At 43.7% G+C, this 26,931-nt stretch overlaps 3 protein-coding genes across 3 annotated transcripts; all 3 read left to right on the forward strand.

Moving 5' to 3' along the window:
• The first annotated feature begins 1,732 nt into the window (after positions 1 to 1,732).
• On the forward strand, positions 1,733 to 4,839 carry LOC114797413 (zinc-binding protein A33-like). The gene is made up of 7 exons (XM_028992366.1): positions 1,733 to 1,778; positions 1,928 to 2,374; positions 2,578 to 2,673; positions 2,797 to 3,027; positions 3,104 to 3,126; positions 3,207 to 3,325; positions 3,546 to 4,839. The coding sequence occupies exons 2-7, from the start codon at positions 1,973 to 1,975 to the stop codon at positions 4,088 to 4,090; spliced, it is 1,416 nt and encodes a 471-aa protein (XP_028848199.1). The 5' UTR covers positions 1,733 to 1,778; positions 1,928 to 1,972; the 3' UTR covers positions 4,091 to 4,839.
• A 215-nt stretch (positions 4,840 to 5,054) lies between these two features.
• On the forward strand, positions 5,055 to 16,216 carry LOC114796776 (zinc-binding protein A33-like). The gene is made up of 6 exons (XM_028991260.1): positions 5,055 to 5,085; positions 6,992 to 7,011; positions 14,881 to 15,111; positions 15,188 to 15,210; positions 15,291 to 15,409; positions 15,672 to 16,216. The coding sequence occupies exons 1-6, from the start codon at positions 5,055 to 5,057 to the stop codon at positions 16,214 to 16,216; spliced, it is 969 nt and encodes a 322-aa protein (XP_028847093.1).
• Positions 16,217 to 23,927: 7,711 nt separating this feature from the next.
• Positions 23,928 to 26,299, forward strand: LOC114797421 (zinc-binding protein A33-like). The gene is made up of 6 exons (XM_028992379.1): positions 23,928 to 24,320; positions 24,436 to 24,531; positions 24,788 to 25,018; positions 25,095 to 25,117; positions 25,198 to 25,316; positions 25,523 to 26,299. Exons 1-6 carry the CDS (start codon positions 23,928 to 23,930, stop codon positions 26,065 to 26,067), a joined length of 1,407 nt encoding a protein of 468 aa, XP_028848212.1. The 3' UTR covers positions 26,068 to 26,299.
• Positions 26,300 to 26,931: the final 632 nt, after the last annotated feature.

Consider the following 26,931-nt stretch of genomic DNA (forward strand, 5'->3'; position numbering starts at 1 on the left):
TGAAACCGTTTATAAATTATTTCATTCCTGTGATCGGGACCAAAACTTTCAGATGGAACTGGAATGGCAGTCGTTCTGAGGGAAGGTTCCCAGTCTGAGCTTCTGACTTGTATCTTCAGACTGAACTTCCATGATGACCCTCTGATGATGACACTCCCAGAAGCCAAGCAGAGGGACAAACGGCCTCCAAAAATCAGCAGAGAATTTACTTTCTGAGAGAAACCGAAGAAGCAACGACTGATCTAGATTACAGGGGGTTTATATCCTACTGTATACAGTAGACACAGTAACAACAACGTGACAATTACACAAAAAACGTAATCAGAGCAACTTAATTAAATATAAACCTTCAACACTGACATAGCAGTACTTTTTACTAAATAAAAATATAAAATATGTCTCAGGGGAGGCTTTCCGTCCTGTAATTTGAATCACGGCTACAGAATAAAAGGCCAGAACTTTCCAGATACCCAGAGATCTGCACAGATTGAATATAAAACTCCTTCCTGTTAACCCAGAGAGAGGTCTGGTCTCCAGCCTGTTCCGGATTGTGGAAGACAGATGTTGGAAGCAGGAGATGAATCTCGTGGATTGGATGTGAACGTGATTGTCATTGTGAAACACTGAAGCGCAGCACACGATGACACGGTGAAACGTGTCCTCTGTATTTAACCATCACCCTGGGTGACACTGGGCAGCCATGACAGGCGCCTGGGGAGTAGTGTGTGGGGACGGGTCCTTCATCAAGGGGACCTCAGTGGCACCTTGTCCGATCTGGATTCGAATGAGCCGCTTCCTTAACTGCTAGGCCACCTCTGCCCAGCCGGTAGATGTATGGCAGGTATATTATTACTAGGCACAAATCTAAAGAAATACAAGGAACATGTTAACACCAGGGTTAATATCCTATTTTAATTTTAATATAATACTCTCTCCCTCTCTCTCTCTCTTACACACATACACACACTCAGTTTGCGGCACGAACGCCAGTACCATTCACACCTTTGCACAAAGCAGCAGTCAAACCTGGAGGTTTAAACTAGTGCAACACTGACACCTGCTGGTTGATGGTGGAATCTCATTTAGCGCATCTTGGTATCTGTATGGGGGGAACAAACAACATAACACACGTCTACACACATCTCTCACACACACTTTCTGCATACGATTCTACAGTTTACACGCCTACCAAGCGCTTTCATTGGCCAAGTCCAATGAACCAGAAGACCCAGGTTCAAACCCCACTACTACCATTGTGTCCCTGAGCAAGACACTTAACCCTGAGTGTCTCCAGGGGGGGGACTGTCTGGAAAATACTGTAAATGTAAACAGCTAAACAAGTCACAGTAAATTGCACTAAGAAATCTAGTCCCCTATTAGGAAATTTAACATTAATAAGAGTTCCTCTAGCCTGTCTAAGGTCCTGCATTGGCTAGAAATGGCGATAGAAATGGGGCATAATCAGAAGGTTGTTGGTTCAAATCCTGACCGGTCAAAGTGCCACTGAGCGAAGAATTGTCCCCACACACTGCTTCCCAAGTGCCTGTCATGGCTGCCCACTGCTCCCTCAGGGAGGACACATTTCACTGTGAGCAGTGGGCAGCCAAGAAAGGCGCCCGGGGAGAAGTGTGTGGGGACACTACCTTCATCAAGGGGTACCTTGGCGGCTCAGGATTCGAACCAGAAACCTTCTGACCAATCAAAAGATTTATAGAACAAAGCTCCTCCCTCTGTTTGCTTTTCCAGAAGAAGGAAGTGAAGACGATCCTGCCGTTCAGGTATTTTATTCAACATTTGTAAACTCCATGTTATGTTACAGTGCAAACTAATATTCTGTAAACTGGAAGTAAGCTGCAGTGCTGCAGATTTTGATCGTGAGGATTATAGATGGAATAAAACGAGTTACAGTCAAGATTCTTCTCAACAGGGAAAGTAAAAGTTAAACCAGCAGGTCTGGTCTTTGGAAAAGAAAATGGCTTCAAAATCTTTCTCAGAAGAGGATCTCTCCTGTCCTGTGTGCTATGAAATCTTCAAGGATCCTCTCCTCCTGTCCTGTAGTCACAGCATCTGTAAAGTTTGTCTGCAGAAGTTCTGGGAGAGTAAAGAATCTCGAGAATGTCCAGTCTGTAGGAGAAGGAGCTCAAAAGAACTTCTTCCTCTTAATCTTGCTTTAAAGAACCTGTGTGAGTCCTTCTCAGTAGAAAAGACCCAGAGATCTTCAGCAGGATCTGAAGTTCTCTGCAGTCAACACGGTGAGAAACTGAAACTCTTCTGTCTGGAGGATCAGCAGCTTGTGTGTTTGGTGTGTCGGGATTCAGCCAAACACAGAAACCACAGATTCCAGCCTGTAGATGAAGCAGCAGTGGAATTTAAGGTATCATCAAAAAATTATACAGTTATGGTTGGTATAATCAGTCAAACTTTTGTCTTCATGAACCTGTTTAAATACATGATCAATTTTTTATAATATTTTAAATATCTAATAATATTTTCTAACAACACACTTTTAAAACAAACCCAATTCTGAGCTGACGGTTTCAGGTCTGTTACATGATGAATCTTCCTGTTTTTTTTCAGGAGAATCTGAAGATGAAACTGAAGCCCCTACAGGAGACGCTGAAGATTTTTAAAGACGTTAAACTTACCTGGAATCAAACAGCAGAGAAGATTCAAGTAAAATAATAAAATACAACATTACAAACACTGAATATAAATAATACTGTACAGCTACAATTTAGCAATAAGAACAAAGACTGTAAAAAGAATATTAACAATATCAACGTTAATCACACACAGATCCAGACCCAACACACAGAGAGGAGGATTAAGGAGGAGTTTCAGAAGCTTCACCAGTTTCTACGAGATGAAGAAGCAGCCAGGATAGCAGCACTGAGGGAGGAAGAGGAGCAGAAGAGGCAGATGATGAAGGAGAAGATGGAGAAGATGAGTAGAGAGATATCATCTCTTTCAGACACAATCAGAGCCGTAGAAGAGGAGATGGGAGCTGAAGACGTCTCATTCCTGCAGGTACCAAGACTGTTCTTGCTCTACCAGGATTTTTATAGATTTTATTAATAATAACTGGCATATTCCTGTTTCTCAGAACTACAGAAGCACCATTACAAGGTAACTGACAGGCTTCTCTATCATCTCTGTGGTTCTGAACCCAAACCCACAGCAGCTCTGACTCCTGAATGTTATTCCAGAACCCAGTGCAGCCTGGAGCATCCAGAGAGGCTTTCAGGAGCCCTGATCCATGTGGAGAAACACCTGGAGAACCTGAAGTTCACAGTCTGGGAGAAGATGAAGGATATTATTCAATATAGTGAGTCTCTCACATGCACGTCCATGCAAAAATAATTTTTATAATGAATTTTTGATAACACAATTTTTGCACTTTTTAATAATCTGGGTCTTTAAAACTATATTTTCTCTCTCTGGTGTTAATTCAGACACTCAGTCATATCAATCCTAAATTCTGAATATGAAATATCAGACCTGCATCTTCTCTACCAAACCTCATGTGTGTGTTTTTCTCTCTACAGCTCCTGTGACTCTGAATCCCATCACTGCTCACCCACAACTCGTCCTGTCTGAAGATCTGACCAGTGTGAGACTCAGTGATGAGAGACAGAAGCTTCCTGATAATCCAGAGAGATTTGATTACAACATGGCAGTTCTGGGCTCTGAGGGCTTCAACTCAGGGACTCACTGCTGGGATGTTGATGTCGGGGAAAATACACGCTGGACACTGGGTGTCATGGCAGAATCTGCAGAGATGAAGGGATCAGTTTACAGGAAAAGTGGAATCTGGTATATGGGTTATTATGCTGGTAAATATAGAGCAGGTTCTACACCAAAGCCAGTGACTCTCCTCAGTGTTAACAGGAAGGTCCAGAAGATCAGAGTGACGCTGGACTGGGACGGAGGAAAGTTGTCGTTCTCTGATGCTGTTAATAACACACATCTACACACTCTCACATACACTTTCACTGAGAGAGTCTTTCCGCACTTTGATACTGTCTGTAAACTCTCTCCTCTGAGGATCTTACCAGTGAAGGTTCGTGTATCAGTAGAACATCAGAGATGAAGATGATGCTGCATCAGTTTCTGTGTTTTAAACATCACAGAACCAAGTCCCAGAGTCTGATGCTTGTTTCTCTATTTTTTTCTTCACAATTAATTGTCAGTCTATAAAACTCATATTTGGGGTGTTTTGATGATGATGATGATGGTATCAGTTTTGTATTTGAGATGAAGCAGCTGCTGAATTGGAGCTGATCCTCACACAGCAGAACACACACAGGACCTCACACACAAACATTTACATTTACAGTATTTACCAGACGTCCTTATCCAGAGAGTCTTACAATCAGTAGTGACAGAGACAGTCTGGGCTCAACACTGGTGGCCAATCCTGACGGCGCATAAATGCCGAAGACTTCCGCCCTTTTGGAATCTCCGTGAACTCTGTGTACAAACTTGACCTGTTTATGTTAAAGGTGTACTTTTGAGTTCTGGCAATCGCCACACGCCTGCGGGTTTGTTTGTGTTGTTCCCCTTTATTTCCCGTTTTTGACCACCGAGCCATTCTTTATTTGTGTTTATTGTTTATTATATAATAAAAGCCCGTTCCCAGCATGTCAAACCTCTGCGCTTCCTTCCCCCGTAAGTCCGTAGTCGTGACAGGGTTAAGTGTCTTGCTCAGAAGAAATATTCTGGCATGTTCATATCTAGTGGCCGGGTTTGTATATTAAAATCGTGTTTTTATCTAAATAACTAGGCTTGAATATGGTAGAATATCGTATTGTAAATTCTCACTGTTTGGCACAGAGAGGCGTAATTTCCAAAGCAGCAGATGTTCCCAGAGGGATTAATCCAGTCCAGTTATTCACTTTACAAGTTCATGTAGTTAGTAGAACAGCCTGTACAGTGTATCTGAAAAGTGTTCATAGTGCATCAGTTTTTCCATATTTTTCTATGTTCAGACTTATTCCGAAATGGATTAAATGCATTTTTTCCAGAATTAAATACACAACCCCCAAAGTGACAACATGGCGATTGCGATTGGCGTGTGGCGATTGCGTGTGGCAATCGCCACACGCCTACTTGAGGTATTAGCATTTTTACTAAAGAAAATTAAATAAAATAGCCTCAAGTCTTTTTGAAAATGAGGCCACAATCTTGGCACACCTATCCTTAGCCACTTTGCAGCACCTCTCAAGCTCCATCCACTGGATGGGAAGCGTCGGTACGAAGCCATTTTAGAATTTCTCCCAAGATGTTGAATCGAATTCAAGTGTGGGCTCTTGCTGGGCCACTCAAGGACATTCCGAGTTGTCCTGAAGCCACACCTTTAATATCTTTGCTGTGTGTTTAGGGTCGCTGTCCTGCTGAAAGATGAACCGTTATGAGCTCTCTGGAGCAGGTTTCCATCCAATGTCTCTGTACATGCTGAACTGTAGGGATGGTATTGGCCTGGTGATGAACGGTGACATTCATACCAAAGACCAGAGAGTTTTGTTTCTCATGGTCTGAGAGTCCTTCAGCTTTTGGCAAACTCCATGTGCCATGTCCCTTTTACTAACATTTACATTTACGGCATTTGGCAGACGCCCTTATCCAGAGCGACTTACAACGTGCTTAAGTTACCATCGATGAAGAGATAAATTCCTGTTCACTAGGACCCCAACTATGAATACATCTATTTTATTCACTCTGTTGTAGATTCTGTACACAAAGTTCGACAACAAGAAAATTACAATTTAATCTAAATATTCTTTAAAGAGGAAGGTCTTGAGCTGTCGTTTGAAGGTGCTCAGTGACTGAGCTGTTCTGACCTCGAGGGGAAGTTCATTGGGTTGACAGATAAGGGCGGATTCGTCTGATATTGTAGAGAAGGAATCTACATGAGCGGGAAAGGTTGCTGATGTGAGTCGAGAAGGAGAGTTGGTTGTCTATTGTTACTCCAAGGTTGCGGGCTGTTGTAGAAGGAGAGAGCTGTGAGTTGTCCAGGTAAATAGCAAGATCCTGATGTGGTGAAGAATCTGCTGGAATGAATATTAGTTCAGTTAGTTCACTACTAAGGAGTGGCTGGTGGATTTCTGCATACATGGTTCTTCTTCTAGTTTCTCCTCTGTCAACTCTGCAGCTCTGACAGAGTGACCATTGGGTTCTTAGTCACCTCCCTGACTGTCACGACTACGGACTTACTGGGGAAGGAAGCGCAGAGGTGTGACATGCTGGGAACGGCATTATTATTATTATTAATAAACAATAAATAAACACAAATAAACACGACTCGGCGGCCGAAAACAATTTAACTTAATGAAAGAACATAAACAAACCCGCAGGCGTGTGGCCATTGCCAGAACTCAAAAATACACAACTTCACATACGTGCACTAAGGTCCACTAGAATGTCGTCCCTCCCGACAAAAGCGCAGAGGAAAAAGGCAGAGGACGTAGCCCTTGGAGGGGGGGCTCTGTCAGGATTGACTGCAGCTGGGCTTATCACTGGTGGCCAATTTTCGTGGACTCAGAGCACGAACCTCAGATTTCTGTGTTGTGTTTTAAGTTCTGGCAATCGCCACACGCCTGCGGGCTCGTTTGAGTTCTCCTCTTTATTTCCCGTTCTTGGCCACCGCGCCTTTATTTATTTGTATTTGTTAATTGTTTATTTTATAATAAAACCCCGTTCCCAGCATGCCAGACCTCTGTGCTTCCTTCCCCCGTAAGTCCGTAGTCGGGACACTGACTAAGATGCTTCTCCCCTAGTCCCCCAATTTGAGATCTGGTGGTTTTGAACTTGTAGCACTTATGGATGATGGAGGTCACTGTGCTCATTGGACTCTTCATAATAGCAGAAATATTCTGTACTATTCCCCAGATTTGTCAAGATAATCATGTCTCTGAGGTCTACAGACAATTCATTTGACTTCTTGCTTGGTTTGTGTTCTGAAATGAACTGTTAACTGTGGGACCTTATGTAGACAGGTGTGTGTCTGAAAGTGCACACGGATTGTCATTGTGAAACACTGCAGCAAAGCACACGGTGACACAGTAAAATGTGTCCTCTGTATTTAACCATCACGCTTGGTGAGCAGTGGGCGGCCATGACAGGCACCCGGGGAGCAGTGTGTGGGGACGGTGCTTTGCTCAGTGGCACCTCAGTGGCACCTTGGTGGATCGGGATTTGAACCGGGATATAGAATTCTGAAAGAAAAAATGAATTGAATCTTTTTTGTCATTTGTGCTCATTTGTCATGTTTTATTGTAATGTTTGAGTTGGATCATACAATTTAGAATTTGGTACTATTGGGGCAAACTGGGCTTATAAATGTTTTATGGGGTGGTTTGAACATAGTATGTAAATTATACCTCCTAAAAGTTTAATTAAAATGACTGTTGCTGTATTGGATTTACGACTAGTGCTTTTTCACATCAAGTAATTTAAAGTAAATAAGTAACTTTTACTCCGATTAAATATTAAATTAAGATTTTTAAAAAACTTTTACTCAAGTAGATTTTTAGATGGTTTACTTTTACTTTTACTTAAGTAGAATTTAAGCAAAATAAAGATTAACTTAAGCAAAACTTAATTAACTTTTTCAGTACTCTTTCCACCTCTGCTCAGTACAGCCCGATAGAACACCCTACTCTCACGTTTTACTTACTAAGTATTACTGTAATACTTAGTTAATTCTATGCATTTTAATTGATTATTGGATGATAGGTGACAGCCACTAATACACACAAACGTTCTTAAATATGGTGGATATGAACATTTTTTCAAGGCTGAACATACATGTATTGGTTGACTGGAGTGAATGGGAAGATGAAGAGATGAAAAAGTCTAGTGGAGGAGGGTAGCCTTTCATGGTTGAAGATATAGGAATGTTAGGTTTTAAAAATTAGGTGTAATATATATACATGTGTTGCACCACACTGTAAAATTAAAAGTAATTGTAGATGAACCTCTGATATAATTTCTTCAGCAGCAGAAGCAGGTGTCACCACCCAGGAAGGATGAGTTGCCTCCATTCCCTAGTCCTGGAGCTACTCCTGTGGACACTCAGTGTAAATGGCTGGCTGAGTAAGGAATGCCTCATTTATAATATTTCTGATGGGTGACCTCTACAATGTCCCTGTACAGAAGAAAAGCACACAGTTTATTGTGATTGTCACATAACTAAGTCCAGGGGTCTAAGAAAGTGGGGACAACTCAAACACGCACAAAAGTTAACAAAAAGGGCACATAAAGCTAGCATGCTAACACAGGCTAACAACAAAGGGTCTATCACACAAAGCAACAAGACACACGAATGAGGTCCCCAACTGAGCTCCTTGCAGATCTCCATGGACCCTGGGGACCTCCCAAAAGAGTAAGGGCCTAGCAGACCCTGGGGACCTCCCGAACACTAGTCAAAGTCTCTTTATATAGGTGGAGGTGACCAATAGGCAGATGGTAGGTGGAGCTGGTAGGCTTCAACTCCTCCCATGAAGTCAACCTAAAAGAGACAGGACACAAAAACATAGCCAGCCACAAAGGACACGTGGGAGTGTACGTCCAGGGATGAAACAGTGATGATGTGGAAGACCTCTCTGGACTCCCTCCTGACCCATGTGCATAAACTTCAAAACTCCTGGTGTGTTTCAGGGACTTTCAGACATGGAGATATTATATCCATACTCACAGTCATCCTGCTGCTCAGCTCCAGTCAGAAGTATCCAGCCTCAGGATCTTTAAATTCACTCTGTGGTGATGGCACCTGACATCTTCAGTGGGGTACCCCAAGGTGCCACTGAGGTGCCACTGAGCAAAGCACCGTCCCCACACACTGCTCCCCGGGCGCCTGTCATGGCTGCCCACTGCTCACTCAGGGTGATGGGTTAAATGCAGAGGACAAATTTCACTGTGTGCATCGTGTGCTGTGCTCCTGTGTATCACATGTGACAATCACTTCACTTTATATAATTAAAACTCTGGTTATTGATAATGCTTGTGCTCAGGATCTGTCAGATTTTAGGTGCAGAATGTCACATCTGACTTCACTAGAGGAGTTTCAGGTGTTTTTTCCTTACTTGATGTTTCTGAAATATCCCAACTGCACTTTGTTCAAAAGAACTGAAGGGGGGGTTTGCAAAATGTTACAATTTTACTTCTTCAACAAGACAAATCATGTAGACAAAAGAGCTCTGTATTCAACTGGCTTGGGTTTGATCCTCCTGTTACCAATAGATTTAAATTCTGTTCATACATTTTGATTCTTTCTCTAAAATATAATCAACTGAATTCAAATGAATTTAAACCCATATGCACGTCTACTACACAACCAAACACATGGCTGTTTTACTTGCTTCTTTAAGGTAATGGTGTGGAGAGGCTGGTTGCTGGTCTGTTTGCTTGTTTTGTAGCTCTGCTAGAACTGGATTGATCATATAATGAGATCACATTATTCAACTGCATATCTTTAGGGGGTTAGTGAGACTGACAAAATTTGACCTTCAAAACAATCATCTGATCCACACTGATGAAAGGTCATTAAGTGGAGTGGTGAAGTTTAATTTGCACTACCTGATCTTTTCAAGGTGGTCTGCAGCACAGGAGCCCCACAGGGGACATTCTGGCATGTTCCTCCTCACCATCTACACTGCAGACATCACTTAAAACTACAGGAGAGCAGGGTGGTAGTAGCCTAGTGGGTAACACACTCGCCTGTGAACCCGAAGACCCGTATTCAAATCCCACGTAGTACCGTTGTGTCCCTGAGGAAGACACTTAACCCTGAGTTGTTGCACCAGGAGGGGGACTGTCCCTGTAACTACTGACTGTAAGTCGCTCTGGATAAGGGCATCTGATAAATGCTATAAATGTAAAAAATGTAAATGTGAGAGCTACAGGTACCTTGGTGTTCGTCTGAACTATAAACTGGACTGGACTTGATACTATTATGCCCTCTACAGGAAAGGGCAGAGCAGGCTGTAGAAGTTTCTTAAAAAGTTCAAATCAATTTCTCTCTTGAAACTTGAAAACCAGTTCGGTTTTTATGACCTATAGGATTTATGAAAACAAAATTTTTTGAACAAGCCAGACAGTTCGAATGGTTTTATTTGTGAGTTATCTTGTACTCTCCTGTACTCAGCTGTGACCATTCAAATTCAAATTTTATTTGTCACATACACACGGTATGATGTGCAGTGAAATGCTTTCTGCAACTGCTACAGACCACAGTATTGCAAATGTTGCAAGTAAACAATGAACCAATATGCAAATAATGCAAACATAACCAAGTATTACACTTTTACGTCTTTAACATAAAATATGTGTAACTGGTAGGGTGAAGGTGTGCAAATGAGTTACAGTTTTAAACTAATTTTTAAAGAAAAGAGAGAAAGAGCCATAAAAGAAAGAGCAGTAAGGACCTAAAAAGCGCAGAGTCATTTTGTGCAAAGTGATTTTGTGCAGAGTGGTTTTGTGCAAAGTGGTATGTGCAAAGTGATTTTGTGCAAAAGAGTCTGGAGTGATTGGAGGTGAAAGTGCATGAGTTCTATGTACTGTTGTTGAGAGCTTGGACAGCCTGCGGGAAGAAGCTCCTCCTCATTCTCTCTGTGTTGGACTTCAGGGAGCGAAAGCGCTTCCCTGATCGCAGCAGAGAGAAGAGTCCATTGTTGGGGTGGGTGAGGTCCTTCACTATCTTCCTGGCCCTGGTGCAGCACCGTTTGCTGTAGATAGATTGAAGGTCAGGGAGCTTGGTACGGATGATTCGTTCGGCTGATCGAACCACCCTCTGTAGGGCTCGCCTGTCCTTCATGGTGCTGTTCCCAAACCAGGTTGAGATGTTTCCCATCAGGATGCTCTCTATGGTGCAGCAGCAGAAGTTCCTGAGCACCTTGGAGGGCAGTCTGAAGTCTCTCAGGCGTCTGAGGTGGTAGAGACGCTGCCGGGCCTTTTTCACCACGGTGTTGATGTGACAGGACAGGTCCTGCGTGATGTTAACACCGAGGTAACAGAAGCTGTCCACTCTCTCCACTGGGCTCCTGTTGATGACAGGGGTCTGGTAGGTCCTCTCCTGCTTTGTACTGAAGTCCACTATTAACTCCTTTGTCTTGCTGACGTTCAGGTGGAGATTGTTCCTCTGGCACCAGTTCGCCAGATTTCCAACCTCCTCCAGGTAGGCCGTCTCGTCGTTGTCAGAGATCAGGCCCACCACGACAGTGTCATCAGCAAACTTGATGATAGTGGTGGAGTTAATAGTGGCTGTACAGTCATGGGTGTACAGGGAGTACAGCAGGGGGCTCAAAACACAGCCCTGGGGGGCTCCAGTGCTGAGTGTGATGGAGGTTGAGACATGTCCACCCATCCTTACTGCCTGTGGTCTCCCGGTTAGGAAGTTGGAGATCCACTGACAGAGAGATGATCTGAGTCCCAGGTGCTCCAGCTTGGTGGTGAGTGTGGAAGGGATTATTGTGTTAAATGCTGAACTGTAGTCAATGAAGAGCATTTTAACATAATTTCCCTTCCGAGTGTCCAGGTGGGTGAGTGCAGTATGGAGGAGATGCGATATGGCGTCATCCGTGGACCGGTGGACCTGTAGTGGGTCGAGTGTATCTAGTGAAGAAATGATTAAGTCTCTGACCAGCCGTTCAAAGATCTTCATCACTACTGAGGTGAGGGCTACAGGGCGGTAGTCGTTGAGGGAGGCAGGATGGGTTTTCTTGGGGAGCGGAACAATGATGGACTCCTTGAAGCATGTGGGGATCACCGACTGAGATAGAGAGAGGTTGAATATCTCTGTAAACACAGGTGCTAGCTGGTCCGCGCAGGCTCTGAGGATTCTCCCCGAGATGCCGTCTGGTCCTGCTGCCTTCCTGGTGTTCACTCTCTTGAAGGCTCTCCTCACATCATGCAGTGTCCTCCCGTATGCAGCTGCTGGAGCCGCTAGCCGTAGCATCGCTAGCGCCTTTATCTGCAGCCTCAAAGCGAGCATAGAACGTATTTAGCTCGTCTGCCAGAGACACGTCCGCGTTCGTCGTACCGGATGTTGGTGCTTTATAGTCCGTTATTGTCCGTAGTCCCCGCCACAGGCTCCTAGAGTCACTCTGTTCGAGTTGTGACTCCAGTTTCTTCCCGTAGCGGTGCTTCGCCTCCTTCACCGCTTTCCTGACGCTGTACGACGCAGCCTTGTATGGTTCCATGTCCCCGGAAGCAAGCCCCGCGTTATAGGTCGCGGTGCGAGATTTCAGAGCGTCGCGGATGGTTTTATCCACCCACGGCTTCTGGTTGGGAAACGTTCTGACGATCGTTTTCTGAATGGTGTCGTCCGTTAGTTTCCCAATGAAACTCACAACCGCTTCCGCAAACTCACTGATGTTTCGGGAACTACTCTGGAACATGTCCCAGTCTGCGTCCTCCAGTGCGTCCTGAAGAGCGGCCACCGATTGGTCCGTCCAGCGTGCCACCTCCCTCTGAACCGGAACTTCCTGTTTAAGCCTTTGTTTGTATTTAGGCATGAGGAAGATGGCGGCGTGGTCGGATTTTCCAAATGGTGGACGAGATTGTGCCCTGTATCCGTCCTTTATTGTCGTGTAGCAATGGTCCAGTGTCCTTTCGCCCCTGGTGGGGCAGGTGATGTGCTGATGGAAATTCGGCGCTGCGCGTTTGAGGCTGGCATTATTAAAATCTCCTGCCACAATGAGCGCAGCGTCCCGGTGCTGTGTTTGGTGCTGTGTGAGCGCCTCCTGCAGTTCGCCTAAGGCAGTGTCCGTGTCCGCTTTCGGCGGAATGTAAGCGGCGCTGATGATGACCGATGTAAACTCCTGAGGAAGGTAAAAGGGACGACACTTGATGGACAATAGTTCCAGATTCAGCGAGCACGAGTGTGTGAGGGGGGCAATGGAATTGCACCAGTTCCTATTTACCATCAAACACACTCCGCCTCCCCGTATCTTCCCTGAGTCGCGTGTCCTGTCCATGCGGTGGACCGAGAAGAAGTCATGTGGAGGGACAGAAGGCAGCATTATGCCTACGGTGCTTTTGTATCCTACAGTGGGAGGGATGAACGCTGGGTGGTGGATGGAGATTTAATATTTTATTATCTTTGGATTCTCTTCCTTCTTAGAGAATAAGAGAGAAAAGTTTCTTAAAAAGTTCCATTTCTCTCTTGATACTTAAAAACCAGTTTGATTTTTATGACCTATAGCTAATAAATAAACAAATTTTAAAAAATAAAAAAATTGTGAGTTTCAAAAAATACCAATATACATAATTAGTGAATTCTGTAATTACAACATCTTTACATATATCTTTAAGTATTAGTTTAAGGGAGTGCACACTTATATTGCCAACGTAGTACATGTTTTTTTTTCCTCAACAGAACTCTAGTGGTTAAAGGTCACATTTGTCTTTCCAGAACAAGGAAGTGAAGATGAAGCTGCCGTGGACTTTAGTTCAGGTACTTTATTCAACATTTGTAAACTCCATGTTATGTTACAGTACAAACTAATATTCTGTAAACTGAAAGTAAGTTGCAGTGCTGCAGATTTTGATCGTGAGGATTATAAGGAGTTACAGTCAGATTAAGAAAATGGCTTCAAAATCTTTCTCAGAAGAGGATCTCTCCTGTCCTGTGTGCTGTGAAATCTTCAAGGATCCTCTCGTCCTGTCCTGTAGTCACAGCGTCTGTAAAGTTTGTCTGCAGATGTTCTGGGAGAGTAAAGAATCTCGAGAATGTCCAGTCTGTATGAGAAGGAGCTCAAAAGAACGACCTCCTCTTAATCTTGCTTTAAAGAACCTGTGTGAGTCCTTCTCAGTAGAAAAGATCCAGAGATCTTCAGCAGGGTCTGAGGTTCTCTGCAGTCAACATGATGAGAAGCTCAAACTCTTCTGTCTGGAGGATCAGCAGCCTGTGTGTTTGGTGTGTCGGGATTCAAAAAGTCATAAAAACCACAACTTCAGTCCAATAAATGAAGCAGCTCTGGATCTGAAGGTAAGAAAACTAAATGAAAATAAAATACATTTAAATCATCAGATAATATAACCAACTGTAATACAGAACATCTACAATAAATGCTTTGTTTTTAATAAAAAATGAATATTTTCAGGAGGAGATGAAGATTAAACTGAAACCCTTACAGGAGAAGCTGGTCATCTTCAAAGACGTTAAACTGAAATATGATCAGAGTGCAGAGGAAATTAAGGTACGAGGAATCAATTATATCCTTTTCCATGCTTGCACATGAGAGCAGAATGAGATCAGGGAATAACACACCCAGATAGTCATGTGAAAATCAGAATTGAAGAACAGTGGGACCAGCAGGGCGCACCATGATGCAGATGAGACTCAAAGAGACTGTACTGGGTTCTTGTGTCTCTTGTTTTTTTTCTTATTCATCCCAAAACCCCATACAGTTAGTCTGAGTGGACTTTGACTGGACCTACATTTGACACCACACACTTTGACCCTTTCTGCAGACTAAAAACAGGAAGCAGGATCTAGAGTAACTCAGAAATAGACAGATTAGACTCGGGCGGCTGGGACTGAGTGGTTAAGGTAGATATCTGTGGACATGTCGAGTGTCCCGGTGTCTAGGACAGTCTAGGTGAGATGATCGTTATAGTACTTGTGGGTTTTAACTGTTATGGGATACTTGGCTAAAAAGATGTGTCTTTACCCTGGACCTAAATTTTGACACTGTATCTGAGTTCCCAACATTAGCAGGAAGTCTGTTCCAAAGCAGGGACGTTCTGTAGAAGAAAGCTCATCCACCTGCTGAAAATTTGTTCATTCTCGGTACCAGTAAGAGTCTTGTAGTCGTAATTCTCATGTAAAGAAGTACACAGTTAAATGCAAATCATGACAACACATTAATCTATTTCTAGATCCAGACCCAACACACAGAGAGGAGGATTAAGGAGGAGTTTCAGAAGCTTCACCAGTTTCTACGAGATGAAGAAGCAGCCAGGATAGCAGCACTGAGGGAGGAAGAGCAGCAGAAGTGTCAGATGATGAAGGAGAAGATGGAGAAGATGTGTAGAGAGATATCATCTCTTTCAGACACAATCAGAGCCGTAGAAGAGGAGATGGGAGCTGAAGACGTCTCATTCCTGCAGGTACCAAGACTGTTCTTGCTCTACCAGGATTTTTATAGATTTTATTAATAATAACTGGCATATTCCTGTTTCTCAGAACTACAGAACCACCATTACAAGGTAACTGACAGGCTTCTCTATCATCTCTGTGGTTCTGAACCCAAACCCACAGCAGCTCTGACTCCTGAATGTTATTCCAGAACCCAGTGCAGACTGGAGCATCCAGAGAGGCTTTCAGGAGCCCTGATCCATGTGGAGAAACACCTGGAGATCCTGAAGTTCACAGTCTGGGAGAAGATGCAGGAGATTATTCACTATAGTGAGTCTCTCACACACACATACATGTAATAATAATTAGAATAATGAATTTGTGATGATAGCATAGAAACTGCAGCAAAGTTTACAGTCTGAGAAAGATGCTGGAGATTGTTTACTATAGTGAGTTATCATAAACAGAAACATGTATTAATAAAGAACAATATTTGTGTTTATTCAGTCATATCAATCCTAACTTCTGAATATAAAATATCAGACCTGCATCTTCTCTACCAAACCTCATGTGTGTGTTTTTCTCTCTTCAGCTCCTGTGACTCTGAACCCCATCACTGCTCACCCACAACTCGTCCTGTCTGAAGATCTGACCAGTGTGAGATACAGTGATGAGATACAGAAGCTTCCTGAAAATCCAGAGAGATTTGATCTGTATGTAGCTGTTCTGGGATCTGAGGGCTTCAACTCAGGGACTCACTGCTGGGATGTTGATGTCGGGGGAAATACAGACTGGAGACTGGGTGTCATGACAGAATCTGCAGGGAGGAAGGGAGCAGTTTGCAGCAGGAGTGGAACATGGTGGATGAGTTATATTGCTGGTAAATATTATGAACGTTCTACACCGAAACCATATACTCTCCTCAGCGTTAACAGGAAACTGCAGAAGATCAGAGTGACGCTGGACTGGGACGGAGGACAGTTGACGTTCTCTGACGCTGTTAATAACACACATCTACTCACTCACACACACACTTTCACTGAGAGAGTCTTTCCTTACTTTAATACTTACTGTAAACTCTCTCCTCTGAGGATCTTACCAGTGAAGGTTCGTGTATCAGTAGAACATCAGAGATGAAGATGATGCTGCATCAGTTTCTGGGTTTTAAACATCACAGAAATGAGTCACAGAGTCTGATGCTTGTTTGTCTCGTTTTTTTCTCTCAATTAATCCAGTCCAGTTTTTCACTTTACAAGTTCATGTAATTAATGTGTTTGTTTTTTTTTATCGTTGCCACTGATCATTAAGAGTGATGGGCTTGTAACATGAGATATTCTGCCACGGCCACGATGTTTCTGCAGCTTTTGTCTTGCTGAGAGGCCCATTACCTTTGATCTCTATATCTTTGTCCAACGGCCTTCCACCGAGCAAGAGGTGTGACATGCATTTACATTTACATTTACAGCATTTATCAGACACCCTTATCCAGAGCGACTTACAATCAGTAGTTACAGGGACAGTCTCCCCGGAGCAACTTAGGGTTAAGTGTCTTGCTCAGGGACACAATGGTAGTAAGTGGGATTCGAACCTGGGTCTTCTGGTTCATAGGCGAGTGTGTTACCCACTAGGCTACTACCACCCAACATGCCAGCCACTTGTTTTGAGATTCCCCGCTCTGCCTCTTGTCTGCCCCAGACGGGAGACAACGGGGCGTGACAGGGCAGAAACAACAAATTCTGATTGGTCTGTGGCAATTTCCTGGGAGTCAAATGCATAAAAGAATGTTTTCTTGTGGTCTTGGGGCTTCCGTTTCCTCCAGTTCCTGAGCCTTTTCTTGTTTCTCTGTTTCTCCTGGCTTTTTCTCTCTCTTTCTCTATCTTTTCTCCTTTCTTTTATTTTTGGTTTTCTCTGTAACATTGGTACCTTTTTTATATACAATATTTACATGTAACTGCAATAATAATCTACTGGTGTTAATGAATTAGAAGCTGTTCATCCTTTTAACCTCTATTGTGCCATGCCTCTTTCTGCAAGGTAACATCAGATGTGGATCTGTGACCGTAAGTCTTTTTTATCAGAATTTTACTGCAGAGTGAGTAATAGAATATCCATGCTTTAATTTGAATAAAAAGGTATAAAATGAACATGGACTAAAGACTGTAACACTTACAATGTGGCATTTAGATATGGCTGGCACAATAGATGAACTCACAAACCAAACTGTAACCAATAATAAGCAGGATTTGTGAAATTTGAACATCAAAATTGAACATTTGAACATCAAAACATCAAAAATTACATTGAACATCAAAAACCATGTCCCACGGTAAATTATTTGATAATAACTGATCAGGAATTGGAAATTGCACAGTTAAAGCTAAATCTTTTCAGTTCATGTTCAGTATGATCAACATGTTTAGGATCAGAATTTACATATATGTGAAACTGTTTTTCTCTCTGAACATCTCAACAGTGCTATAATCTCAAAAAGTAACTTTTAGTGATAAAGGTGTAATTCTCTAATCACATGGCAACAAGCGGGACTTTTTATTTGTATTTATTTTTCCAGCCACTGTTGTTGATTAGACTCAGTAAGTCAGTGCAAACTCACAGGGTTATGAATTCCCTAATAAAAGTGGAAATTCTCTAAACATATGGCAACAAGCAGAACTTTTTATTTGTTTTTATTTTTGTGCCACTGCTGTTGATTAGACTCAATAAGTAGATGCAAATTTGCAGAGTTATGAATTCCCTGATATCATTTTAAGCTTCTCACTATATTTACATGTCTTTGTGTTACAATGTCTAATCATTGTTGTCAATTGTGTTTCTGGTTTGGTTTTAATGTACAATGTACACTCTGTATGGAAAACTACAACCTTTCGACTTAATCAGACTCCAAACAATAAGCCCCACCAAGTGTGTAAAGCCTTTGATCAAGTTGAATATTCTCTGTATGCTGCTCTGTATGTTTGTATGTATGCTCTGTATCTCCATCAAGAAGGCAGGTTTCCCTGCAAGTGTGATCTCAGGCACCTGAAGATCGTAAAGGACACAGAACCACCACCATCGGCTACATTTGAATTCCCAGCTGACCAGAAAGGAGCAGGATGAACAAGCAGATGCACAATCATGAACCGATTGTGATCCCCATAGACCCTGAATAATCATCTCAGCGACTCAGGGCCGTCTGTAAGATGGGACATTCTGCAGGGACACAATGTTTCTGCAGTTTTTGTCTGGCTGAGAGGCCCGTAACCTCTTTGTTCTCCATGTATTTGTCAAATTGCCTTTCACCGAGCAAGAGATGTGAAATGCCAGCCACTTGTTTTAAGATCTCCCGCTCTGCCTTTTGTCTGCCACAGACGAGAGACACTGGGGATGTGACAGGACAGAAACATTGTCTCGAGGCTTCCGTTTCCTTTCCATTGGGAACTGGGCATTCCAGTTCCCGAGCCCTTTCTTCTCTCTCTTTCTCTATCTTTTCTCCCTTCTTTTATTTTTGGTTTTCTCTTTTACATACCATATTTACATGTAACTGCAATAATACTGGTGTTAATAAATTAGAAACTGTTAATAAATAAAAAATCAGTTGTTCCGGTCTTTGGAAAAGGAAATGGTTTCAAAATCTTTCTCAGAGGAGAAGAGGACCTCTCCTGTCCTGTGTGCTATGAAATCTTCAAGGATCCTCTCCTCCTGTCCTGTAGCCACAGCGTCTGTAAAGTTTGTCTGCAGAAGTTCTGGGAGAGTAAAGGATCTCGAGAATGTCCAGTCTGTAGGAGAAGGAGCTCAAAAGGTGAACTTCCTATTAATCTTGCTTTAAAGAACCTGTGTGAGTCCTTCTCAGTAGAAAAGATCCAGAGATCTTCAGCAGGGTCTGAGGTTCTCTGCAGTCAACACGGTGAGAAACTCAAACTCTTCTGTCTGGAGGATCAGCAGCCTGTGTGTTTGGGACGTACAGGCACCCTGGTGGTGTGTTAGCTGGGCCAGGGTCAGACGCCTGGGCGGCCCAGACCTTTGTCTCTAGGGACCACCGGAGAGGACCCAGGATGCGGTGAGGAGGAAGAATGGGTTCGGTGTCGGATGATGGTGAGTCCGGAGCATGTTGTCAGGATAGAGCATCAGCTTTTTTATTTTTTGAACCGGGATGGTAGGAGAGCTGGAAGTTAAATTGCTCGAAAAACTGCGCCCACCTCGCACTGCGAGGATTAAGTTGTTTGGTCGTTTTGATTGAGATGAGATTTTGATGGTCGGTCCACAGCTTTGCAGCCAGTGCCGCCACACCTCGAGTGCCCACCTGACTGCCAGCAGCTCACGGTCCTCCACCCCGTATCGTCGCTGCGCCGGGGTGAACTTCCGCGAGAAAAAGCAACACGGGTGCAATTCCCTGTCCGGACCGCGTTGCGAGAGCCCACCTCTGATGCGTCCACTTCTACCATAAATGGAAGGGAAGGATATGGATGTTGAAGAATGGGAGCGGTGGTGAAACGAAGACACAAGGACTTAAAAGCTTGAATGGCCTCAGGGGTTAGGTGGAACGGACGTGATGAAGGTTTGGTGAGAGCAGTGAGGGGTGCTGCGACTGTACTGTAGCCACGGATGAAGCGACGATAGAAATTCGCAAACCCAAGAAGCCGTTGCAGTTGTTTCAGCATCGTGGGTAGGGGCCACGATGCCACTGCTTCCAGCTTCTTGGGCTCTATGGCCACACCCTGGGACGAGATGGTAAAACTCAGGAACGTGGTGGAGCTCTGGTGGAAGGCGCATTCCTCCAACTTACAGTACAGTCGATGGCCGAGCAATCTCTTCAGTACTACTCTCACATGTTGGATATGTGATTCCAGGGTGGGCGCGTGATGAGCACATCGTCCAGGTAGGCATACACCCACCATCCCAGCATGTTCTGGAGAGCATTGTTGATGAACTGCTTGAAGACGGCGGGTGCATTGCACACACCAAATGGGATGACCAGAGACTCAAGGTGACCAGTGGGGGTGATGAAGGCTGTCTTCCACTCGTTGCCCTCTCGGATGCGAATCAGGTTGTAGGCCGAGCGGAGATCCAGCGTCGTGAAGTACTTCACCCTCGAGAGGACGTTGAGGGCGGTGTTTATTAGGGGTAATAGTGTTCAATTTTTGATTGTGATTTTTTTGAGTCCACGAAAATCCACACATGGTCGCAGGCCACCATATTTCTTGGTCACAGAAGAAGAACCCTACTGCTGCGGCCGGGGAAGTCAACGGGTGGATGGTGCCTCCGCCACAAACCGCTCCATGGCCAATTGCTGAGCCTTCGAGAGGGAGTAAAGATGTCCTTTCGGTGGAGTGGTTCCCGGTAGCAGGTCAATGGTCATGTCGCCTGGCCGATGGGGAGGCAGCTGGGCAGCTTTAGATGGGCTGAAGATGGCGGCTAGGTCGTGATAACAGGAGGGGACATTGTCTAACACAGGACGGGACGGCTCTGGGTTCAAGGTGGCAGACGGAGAGGGCTGTGGCAGTAGGCAATGGCGATGGCAATGCGCTCCCCACTCCAACACCATGCCCGACAACCAGGAAAGATGGGGTTCATGGAGGGACAGCCAGGGGAACCCGAGGAGGAGTGGTGAGGTGATGATGTTGGTCATGAAAAACTGGATTTTGTCCACATGGGAGTCGAGCCGGAGTTGAAGAGGGACCGTGCGGTGAATGATGGGTCCTGAGGAGACCGGATGACCATCCACAGAGGTGATCGTGAGAGGAGTTGTGAGGGGTTCCAGGGGAATGTGATGTAGTCTGATGAAGGAGTGATCTATGAAATTTCCAGCCGCCCCGGAATCCACAAAGGCGGTGGTGGAGATGACTCGCTGATTCCATTCCAGGACAGCCGGAAGAGTGAGTCGGGAGGTCGGCGTCATCATATGGGGAGGAAGTGACCCAGCCGTGCCGTTCCGATCAGCTGGGTGTCCCGTTTCCCAGGCAAATAGGGCAGGTCAAGCGGATGCGTGAAGGGGAAGCGCAGTACGCACACCCTCCCTAAAACTTCACTATTTTTCTTCCTGAGTGAGGGTTGTCCATCCCAGCTGCATGGGTTCCCCCCTATGGTCTGGAGGAGTGACCGTGGGCTGAGGTGGTGAGAAGGGCGGAGTGCATGGTTGGAGTGGGGGCCGCAGTTTTCGGGAGTGCCAGCAGCGGGGTTCGGGAACCGCGGGGGGGAGAGGGCTCTGCGCGGCGTTCGCCGCTTCATGCTCTCGGTGTGCGACAGACATCTCATGTAAATGCTGCCGCAGGAAGCAAACCTCCTGCGACAGACATTCATAAAATTTTCCTGCCGCACTACTCAATCACATAAAACAGCGAAATCTGAAGCATTCACGGGCTCAGTCATTCTGTCACGGCAACCGGAATCAGAACGAGAGAGCGTGTAGGATGAGACGAGGAACCTCGGTGCGACATCTGCTTCACATCTTCATCCCACTCTCCCCCACAGTCCAGAAGCGTCCTTGCCAGCTAATCGATCAGCGTTTTACTTTGGATTGTAAGGCGTGGTCTCCAACAGAGACCTTGGATCACCTCTGCTTCGAACTGGCGACCCTGGTCGCTGTGCAACTGCTCAGGAACGGCATGAACTCCATGAAATCCACATAATCCACAAAAAAGGCACTGAGCCACTGCTTAAGAGTTTTTAGTTTCTCTCAACTTCACATCCATGCCACACTACAAGTGAAGTTGAGGAAGCTTAAAAATGCTTCACAGTTGGTTGCCTTAAATTCTTTAGTTTTCCCAACTTTTTTTTTTGTCCTGCCATCATGACAAGAATAAAAATTCTTACTTTTACTATGATCCTGTAATAACAACCTGTCCAACTTTACTTGCTGAGAACTGTGAAGTTGGTGAATATCTATTTGACCCTGCAGCCGGCTGATCTGAGATCAGACTCCCCTAATAAGAAGAGTTTATTTTTCCTTCAGAAATAAAAAGCAAGTTTCCTGTAAATGGAATTTGTTCTTGGAAATGGTTTTACTTCTGTGATATACCTGAACCTGACTGAGGTAGTACCAAGACTGTTCTTGCTCTACCAGGATTTTTATAGATTTTATTAATAATAACTGGCATATTCCTGTTTCTCAGAACTACAGAACCACCATTACAAGGTAACTGACAAACTTCTCTATCATCTCTGTGGTTCTGAACCCAAACCCACAGCAGCTCTGACTCCTGAATGTTATTGCAGAACCCAGCGCAGACTGGAGCATCCAGAGAGGCTTTCAGGAGCCCTGATCCATGTGGAGAAACACCTGGAGAAGTTCACAGTCTGGGAGAAGATGCAGGAGATTATTCACTATAGTGAGTCTCTCACACACATGTAATCATCATGTGAATATTTAATTTTTGATAATTCGTTTTTTTATATCTGGCTCTCTCTTACCAGTGAAGGTTCGTGTATCAGTAGAACATCAGAGCTGATGATGATGCTGCATCAGTTTCTGGGTTTTAAACATCACATAAATGAGTCCCAGAGTATGATGCTTGTTTCTCTCATTTTTTACACAATTAAATGTCAGTCTATAAAACTCATATTTGGGGTGTTGATGATGATGATGAAGGTATCAGTGCTGTAGTTGAGTGGAAGCAGCTGCTGAATAGGATCTGATCCTCACACAGCTGAACACACACAGGACGTCACACACACACATTTACATTTACAGCATTTACCAGACGCCCTTATCCAGAGCTCCTTACAATCAGTAGTGACAGAGACAGTCCCCCCTGGAGACACTCAGGGTTAAGTGTTTTGCTCAGAAGAAATATTCTGGCATGTTCATATCTAGTGGCCGGGTTTGTATTTTAAAATAGTGTTTTTATCTAAATAACTAGGCTTGAATATGATAGAATATCATATTGTAAATTCTCACTGTTTGGCACCGAGAGGCGTAATTTCCAAAGCAGCAGATGTTCCCAGAGGGATTAATCCAGTCCAGTTATAGAGGAAATTTTCACCACAAAAGAAAGGAAGGTGCAGAAGAAGGAAGGAAGACTGTGGGAGAAGTATGTTTTTTCTCAGTAGAATTGAAAAGGTCACATGAAACATTTTGAAATGATACATCACGTTTTTGTTTTTTTTTTCTTTTGCATGACTAAAATCTGGCATTTTAACACGAGGCGTACAAACAGTGCTTTTATTTCCAGTGAGCTAACAGGTACTCAGCAAAGCTAACCAACATCAGTACAGCCTAAAGGAAGGGACGGTCCAGCGGGGACAACTCAAACACACACACGCTCTATAAAACGCTCACCTCTGAACCAGACAACCACAAAATCCCAGGTTCAAACCCCACTTACTACCATCATGTCCCTGAACAAGGCACTTAACCCTGAGTGTCCCCAGGGACACTGTCCTTTTAACTACTGATTTTAAGATGTCTGATAAATGCAGGATGTAAATGTCAGTTCCTCCAAGCATTACAGGGCGCGGTCTGTGTTTGTGGTACATTGAGCCAGATTCCAGTAGAGTCAAATCCACACATCCATTCATTTTCAATCTGCTGTTCATAACTCTTATTTTGTGCTAAATGTGCCTTTTATACAAACTGAAGTTCCCAGCCAATCAGTGAACATGAGCAAAGCACAAGATTTATAGAACAAAGCTCCTCCCTCTGTGTGCTTTTCCAGAACAAGGAAATGAAGACGTTCCTGTCGTGGACTTTAGTTTTTATTTATGAATGATATTTTCTGTGTTTCTTTTACTCTATTTAGATGCAGTGGTTTTCATCATGACGATTACAGATGGAATAAAAAAGTTACAGTCAGGATTCTTCTGAGGAGTGGAAGTAAAAGTTAAACCAGCAGGTACTGTTTTTGGAAAACAAAAAATGGCTTCAAAATCTTTCTCAGAAGAGGATCTCTCCTGTCCTGTGTGCTATGAAATCTTCAAGGATCCTCTCCTCCTGTCCTGCAGTCACAGCGTCTGCAAAGTTTGTCTGCAGAAGTCAAAAGAATCTCGAGAATGTCCAGTCTGTAGGAGAAAGAGCTCAAAAGAAGGTCCTCCTCCTAATCTTGCTTTAAAGAACCTGTGTGAGTCCTTCTCAGTAGAAAAGATCCAGAGATCTTCAGCAGGATCTGAGGTTCTCTGCAGTCAACACGGTGAGAAACTGAAACTCTTCTGTCTGGAGGATCAGCAGCCTGTGTGTTTGGTGTGTCGAGATTCAAAAAGTCATAAAAACCACAACTTCAGCCCGATAAATGAAGCAGCTCTGGATCTGAAGGTAAGAAAACTAAATGAAAATAAAATACATTTAAATCATCAGATAACATCACTAACTGTAATACAGAAAATCTACAATAAATGCTTTGTTTTTAATAAAAAATTTATATTTTCAGGAGGAGATGAAGATTAAACTGAAGCCCTTACAGGAGAAGCTGGTCATCTTCAAAGACGTTAAACTCGAATATGATCAGAGTGCAGAGGAAATGAAGGTACGAGGATTCAATTATATCCTTTTCCATGCTTGCACATGAGAGCAGAATGACCACCAGAATTGACACTGTATCTGAGTTCCCAACATTAGCTGGAAGTCTGTTCCAAAGCAGGGACGTTCTGTAGAAGAAAGCTCGTCCACCTGCTGAGAATTTGTTCATTCTCGGTACCAGTAAGAGTCTTGTAGTCGTAATTCTCATGTTAAGAAGTACACAGTTAAATACAAATCAAGACGACACATTAATCTATTTCTAGATCCAGACCCAACACACAGAGAGGAGGATTAAGGAGGAGTTTCAGAAGCTTCACCAGTTTCTACGAGATGAAGAAGCAGCCAGGATAGCAGCACTGAGGGAGGAAGAGGAGCAGAAGAGTCAGATGATGAAGGAGAAGATGGAGAAGATGAGTAGAGAGATATCATCTCTTTCAGACACAATTAGAGCCGTAGAAGAGGAGATGGGAGCTGAAGACGTCTCATTCCTGCAGGTACCAAGACTGTTCTTGCTCTACCAGGATTTTAATAGATTTTATTAATAATAACTGGCATATTCCTGTTTCTCAGAACTACAGAACCACCATTACAAGGTAACTGACAGGCTTCTCTATCATCTCTGTGGTTCTGAACCCAAACCCACAGCAACTCTGACTCCTGAATGTTATTCCAGAACCCAGTGCAGACTGGAGCATCCAGAGAGGCTTTCAGGAGCCCTGATCCATGTGGAGAAACACCTGGAGAACCTGAAGTTCACAGTCTGGGAGAAGATGCAGGAGATTATTCACTATAGTGAGTCTCTCACACACACGTACATGTAATAATAATTAGAATAATGAATTTGTGATAATTTCACATTTTTTGCACATTTTAAATAATCTGTATCTTTAACATTATTTCCTCTCTCTGGTGTTTATTCAGACACTAACTTCTGAACATAAAATATCAGACCTGCATCTTCTCTACCAAACCTCATGTGTGTGTTTTTCTCTCTTCAGCTCCTGTGACTCTGAATCCCATCACTGCTCACCCACAACTCGTCCTGTCTGAAGATCTGACCAGTGTGAGATTCAGTGATGAGAGACAGAATCTTCCTGATAATCCAGAGAGATTTAATGACAGCAGGGCTGTTCTGGGATCTGAGGGCTTCAACTCAGGGACTCACTGCTGGGATGTTGATGTCGGGGAAAACACAATTTGGGTACTGGGTGTAATGGCAGAATCTGCAGAGAGGAAGGGGGACATTTACAGCAGGAGTGGAATCTGGTGTATGTTTTATTATGCTGGTAAATATGGAGCAGGTTCTACACCGAAGCCAGAGACTCTCCTCAGTTTTAACAGGAAGCTGCAGAAGATCAGAGTGACGCTGGACAGGGACGGAGGAAAGTTGTCGTTCTCTGATGCTGTTAATAACACACATCTACACACTCTCACACACACTTTCACTGAGAGAGACTTTCCTTTTTTTTCTACTGGCTGTAAACTCGCTCCTCTGAAGATCTTACCAGTGAAGGTTTGTGTATCTGTAGAACAGCAGAGCTGAAGATGGTGCTGCATAAAAGAATTGAGTCTCACACAGATCTGTGAGTCTGATTCTTCTGCCACTAAATGAGAAAGAAAAGTGAACATACCCGACTGCATTAGACTTTAGATCTGCATCAACTTTTAGGTCTTCTGACCTGGAAATGTCTTTTATATGAAGTGAGATCTTTCTTATTGAATAACCTGTCCTCGAATCAATTAATTATTTAATGAATGTTTAATTGTTTCTCTCATGTTGCCTTCAATGATGCCTTATTTTATTGCTTCTGGTGTTAGAACAGGGGATTGTCAACCTACGGTCCTTTTACAGCTTGTTGGTCTTTTTAATCTGGCCTGCTAAAGATTGGTCCAGAATTGCCCAAATCAAATCTAATTTATAACTGCCTTTAATTGATCTTGTCCTGCAATGTCTGGCATTCCACCAGGTAGCGTATGAGGTGCAGAGAGAGCTGAAGATCTTCAGTATGTTTTTAATGGACTTGTGTGTGGAAAAATCTTTGACCATTACTTTATTAAAAGTATAAGTGACCCATTCTTGACACAAAGCAAAAGAGTTGTGTCCTTATAGTTATATTGAATTATAGTCGACTGAAACTAGATACTGCAGAATCAGAGCCAGATCTGCCAGGTCGAAGGACCGCTTTTACCCTCAGGCTGTCTGGCAAGACCATGCTGTCCTCAGGATCATCCAAATCAACTCAACCAGCTCAGAGGCCTTCAATTGTCCAGACAATTTTACCCTCAGACACTTTTCTGCAAACTGAACAACAGTATTGCACTCTGCACTTTTAACTGAAGTACTTCACTTTGATCATCATATCATATTATATACTGTGTACTAGTGGTATCGAAATTAATCATATAA

The sequence above is a fragment of the Denticeps clupeoides genome, chromosome 9 (assembly GCF_900700375.1).
Source record: "Denticeps clupeoides chromosome 9, fDenClu1.1, whole genome shotgun sequence".
NCBI classification, from domain to species: Eukaryota; Metazoa; Chordata; class Actinopteri; order Clupeiformes; family Denticipitidae; genus Denticeps; species Denticeps clupeoides.

What these genes read in the sequence shown, in the direction of transcription:
- LOC114797421 (XM_028992379.1), top strand. Translation starts at nt 23,928, where the DNA reads ATGGCTTCAAAATCTTTCTCAGAAGAGGATCTCTCCTGTCCTGTGTGC. An exon ending in AAGCAGCTCTGGATCTGAAG is followed by an intron (nt 24,321 to 24,435) that starts GTAAGAAAACTA and finishes TTATATTTTCAG; the next exon opens with GAGGAGATGAAGATTAAACT. An exon ending in GCAGGAGATTATTCACTATA is followed by an intron (nt 25,317 to 25,522) that starts GTGAGTCTCTCA and finishes TTCTCTCTTCAG; the next exon opens with CTCCTGTGACTCTGAATCCC.
- LOC114796776 (XM_028991260.1), top strand. Translation starts at nt 5,055, where the DNA reads ATGGCGATTGCGATTGGCGTGTGGCGATTGC. An exon ending in ACAGGTGTGTGTCTGAAAGT is followed by an intron (nt 7,012 to 14,880) that starts GCACACGGATTG and finishes ATCTATTTCTAG; the next exon opens with ATCCAGACCCAACACACAGA. An exon ending in GCAGGAGATTATTCACTATA is followed by an intron (nt 15,410 to 15,671) that starts GTGAGTCTCTCA and finishes TTCTCTCTTCAG; the next exon opens with CTCCTGTGACTCTGAACCCC.
- LOC114797413 (XM_028992366.1), top strand. Translation starts at nt 1,973, where the DNA reads ATGGCTTCAAAATCTTTCTCAGAAGAGGATCTCTCCTGTCCTGTGTGC. An exon ending in AAGACGTCTCATTCCTGCAG is followed by an intron (nt 3,028 to 3,103) that starts GTACCAAGACTG and finishes CCTGTTTCTCAG; the next exon opens with AACTACAGAAGCACCATTAC. An exon ending in TACAGAAGCACCATTACAAG is followed by an intron (nt 3,127 to 3,206) that starts GTAACTGACAGG and finishes ATGTTATTCCAG; the next exon opens with AACCCAGTGCAGCCTGGAGC.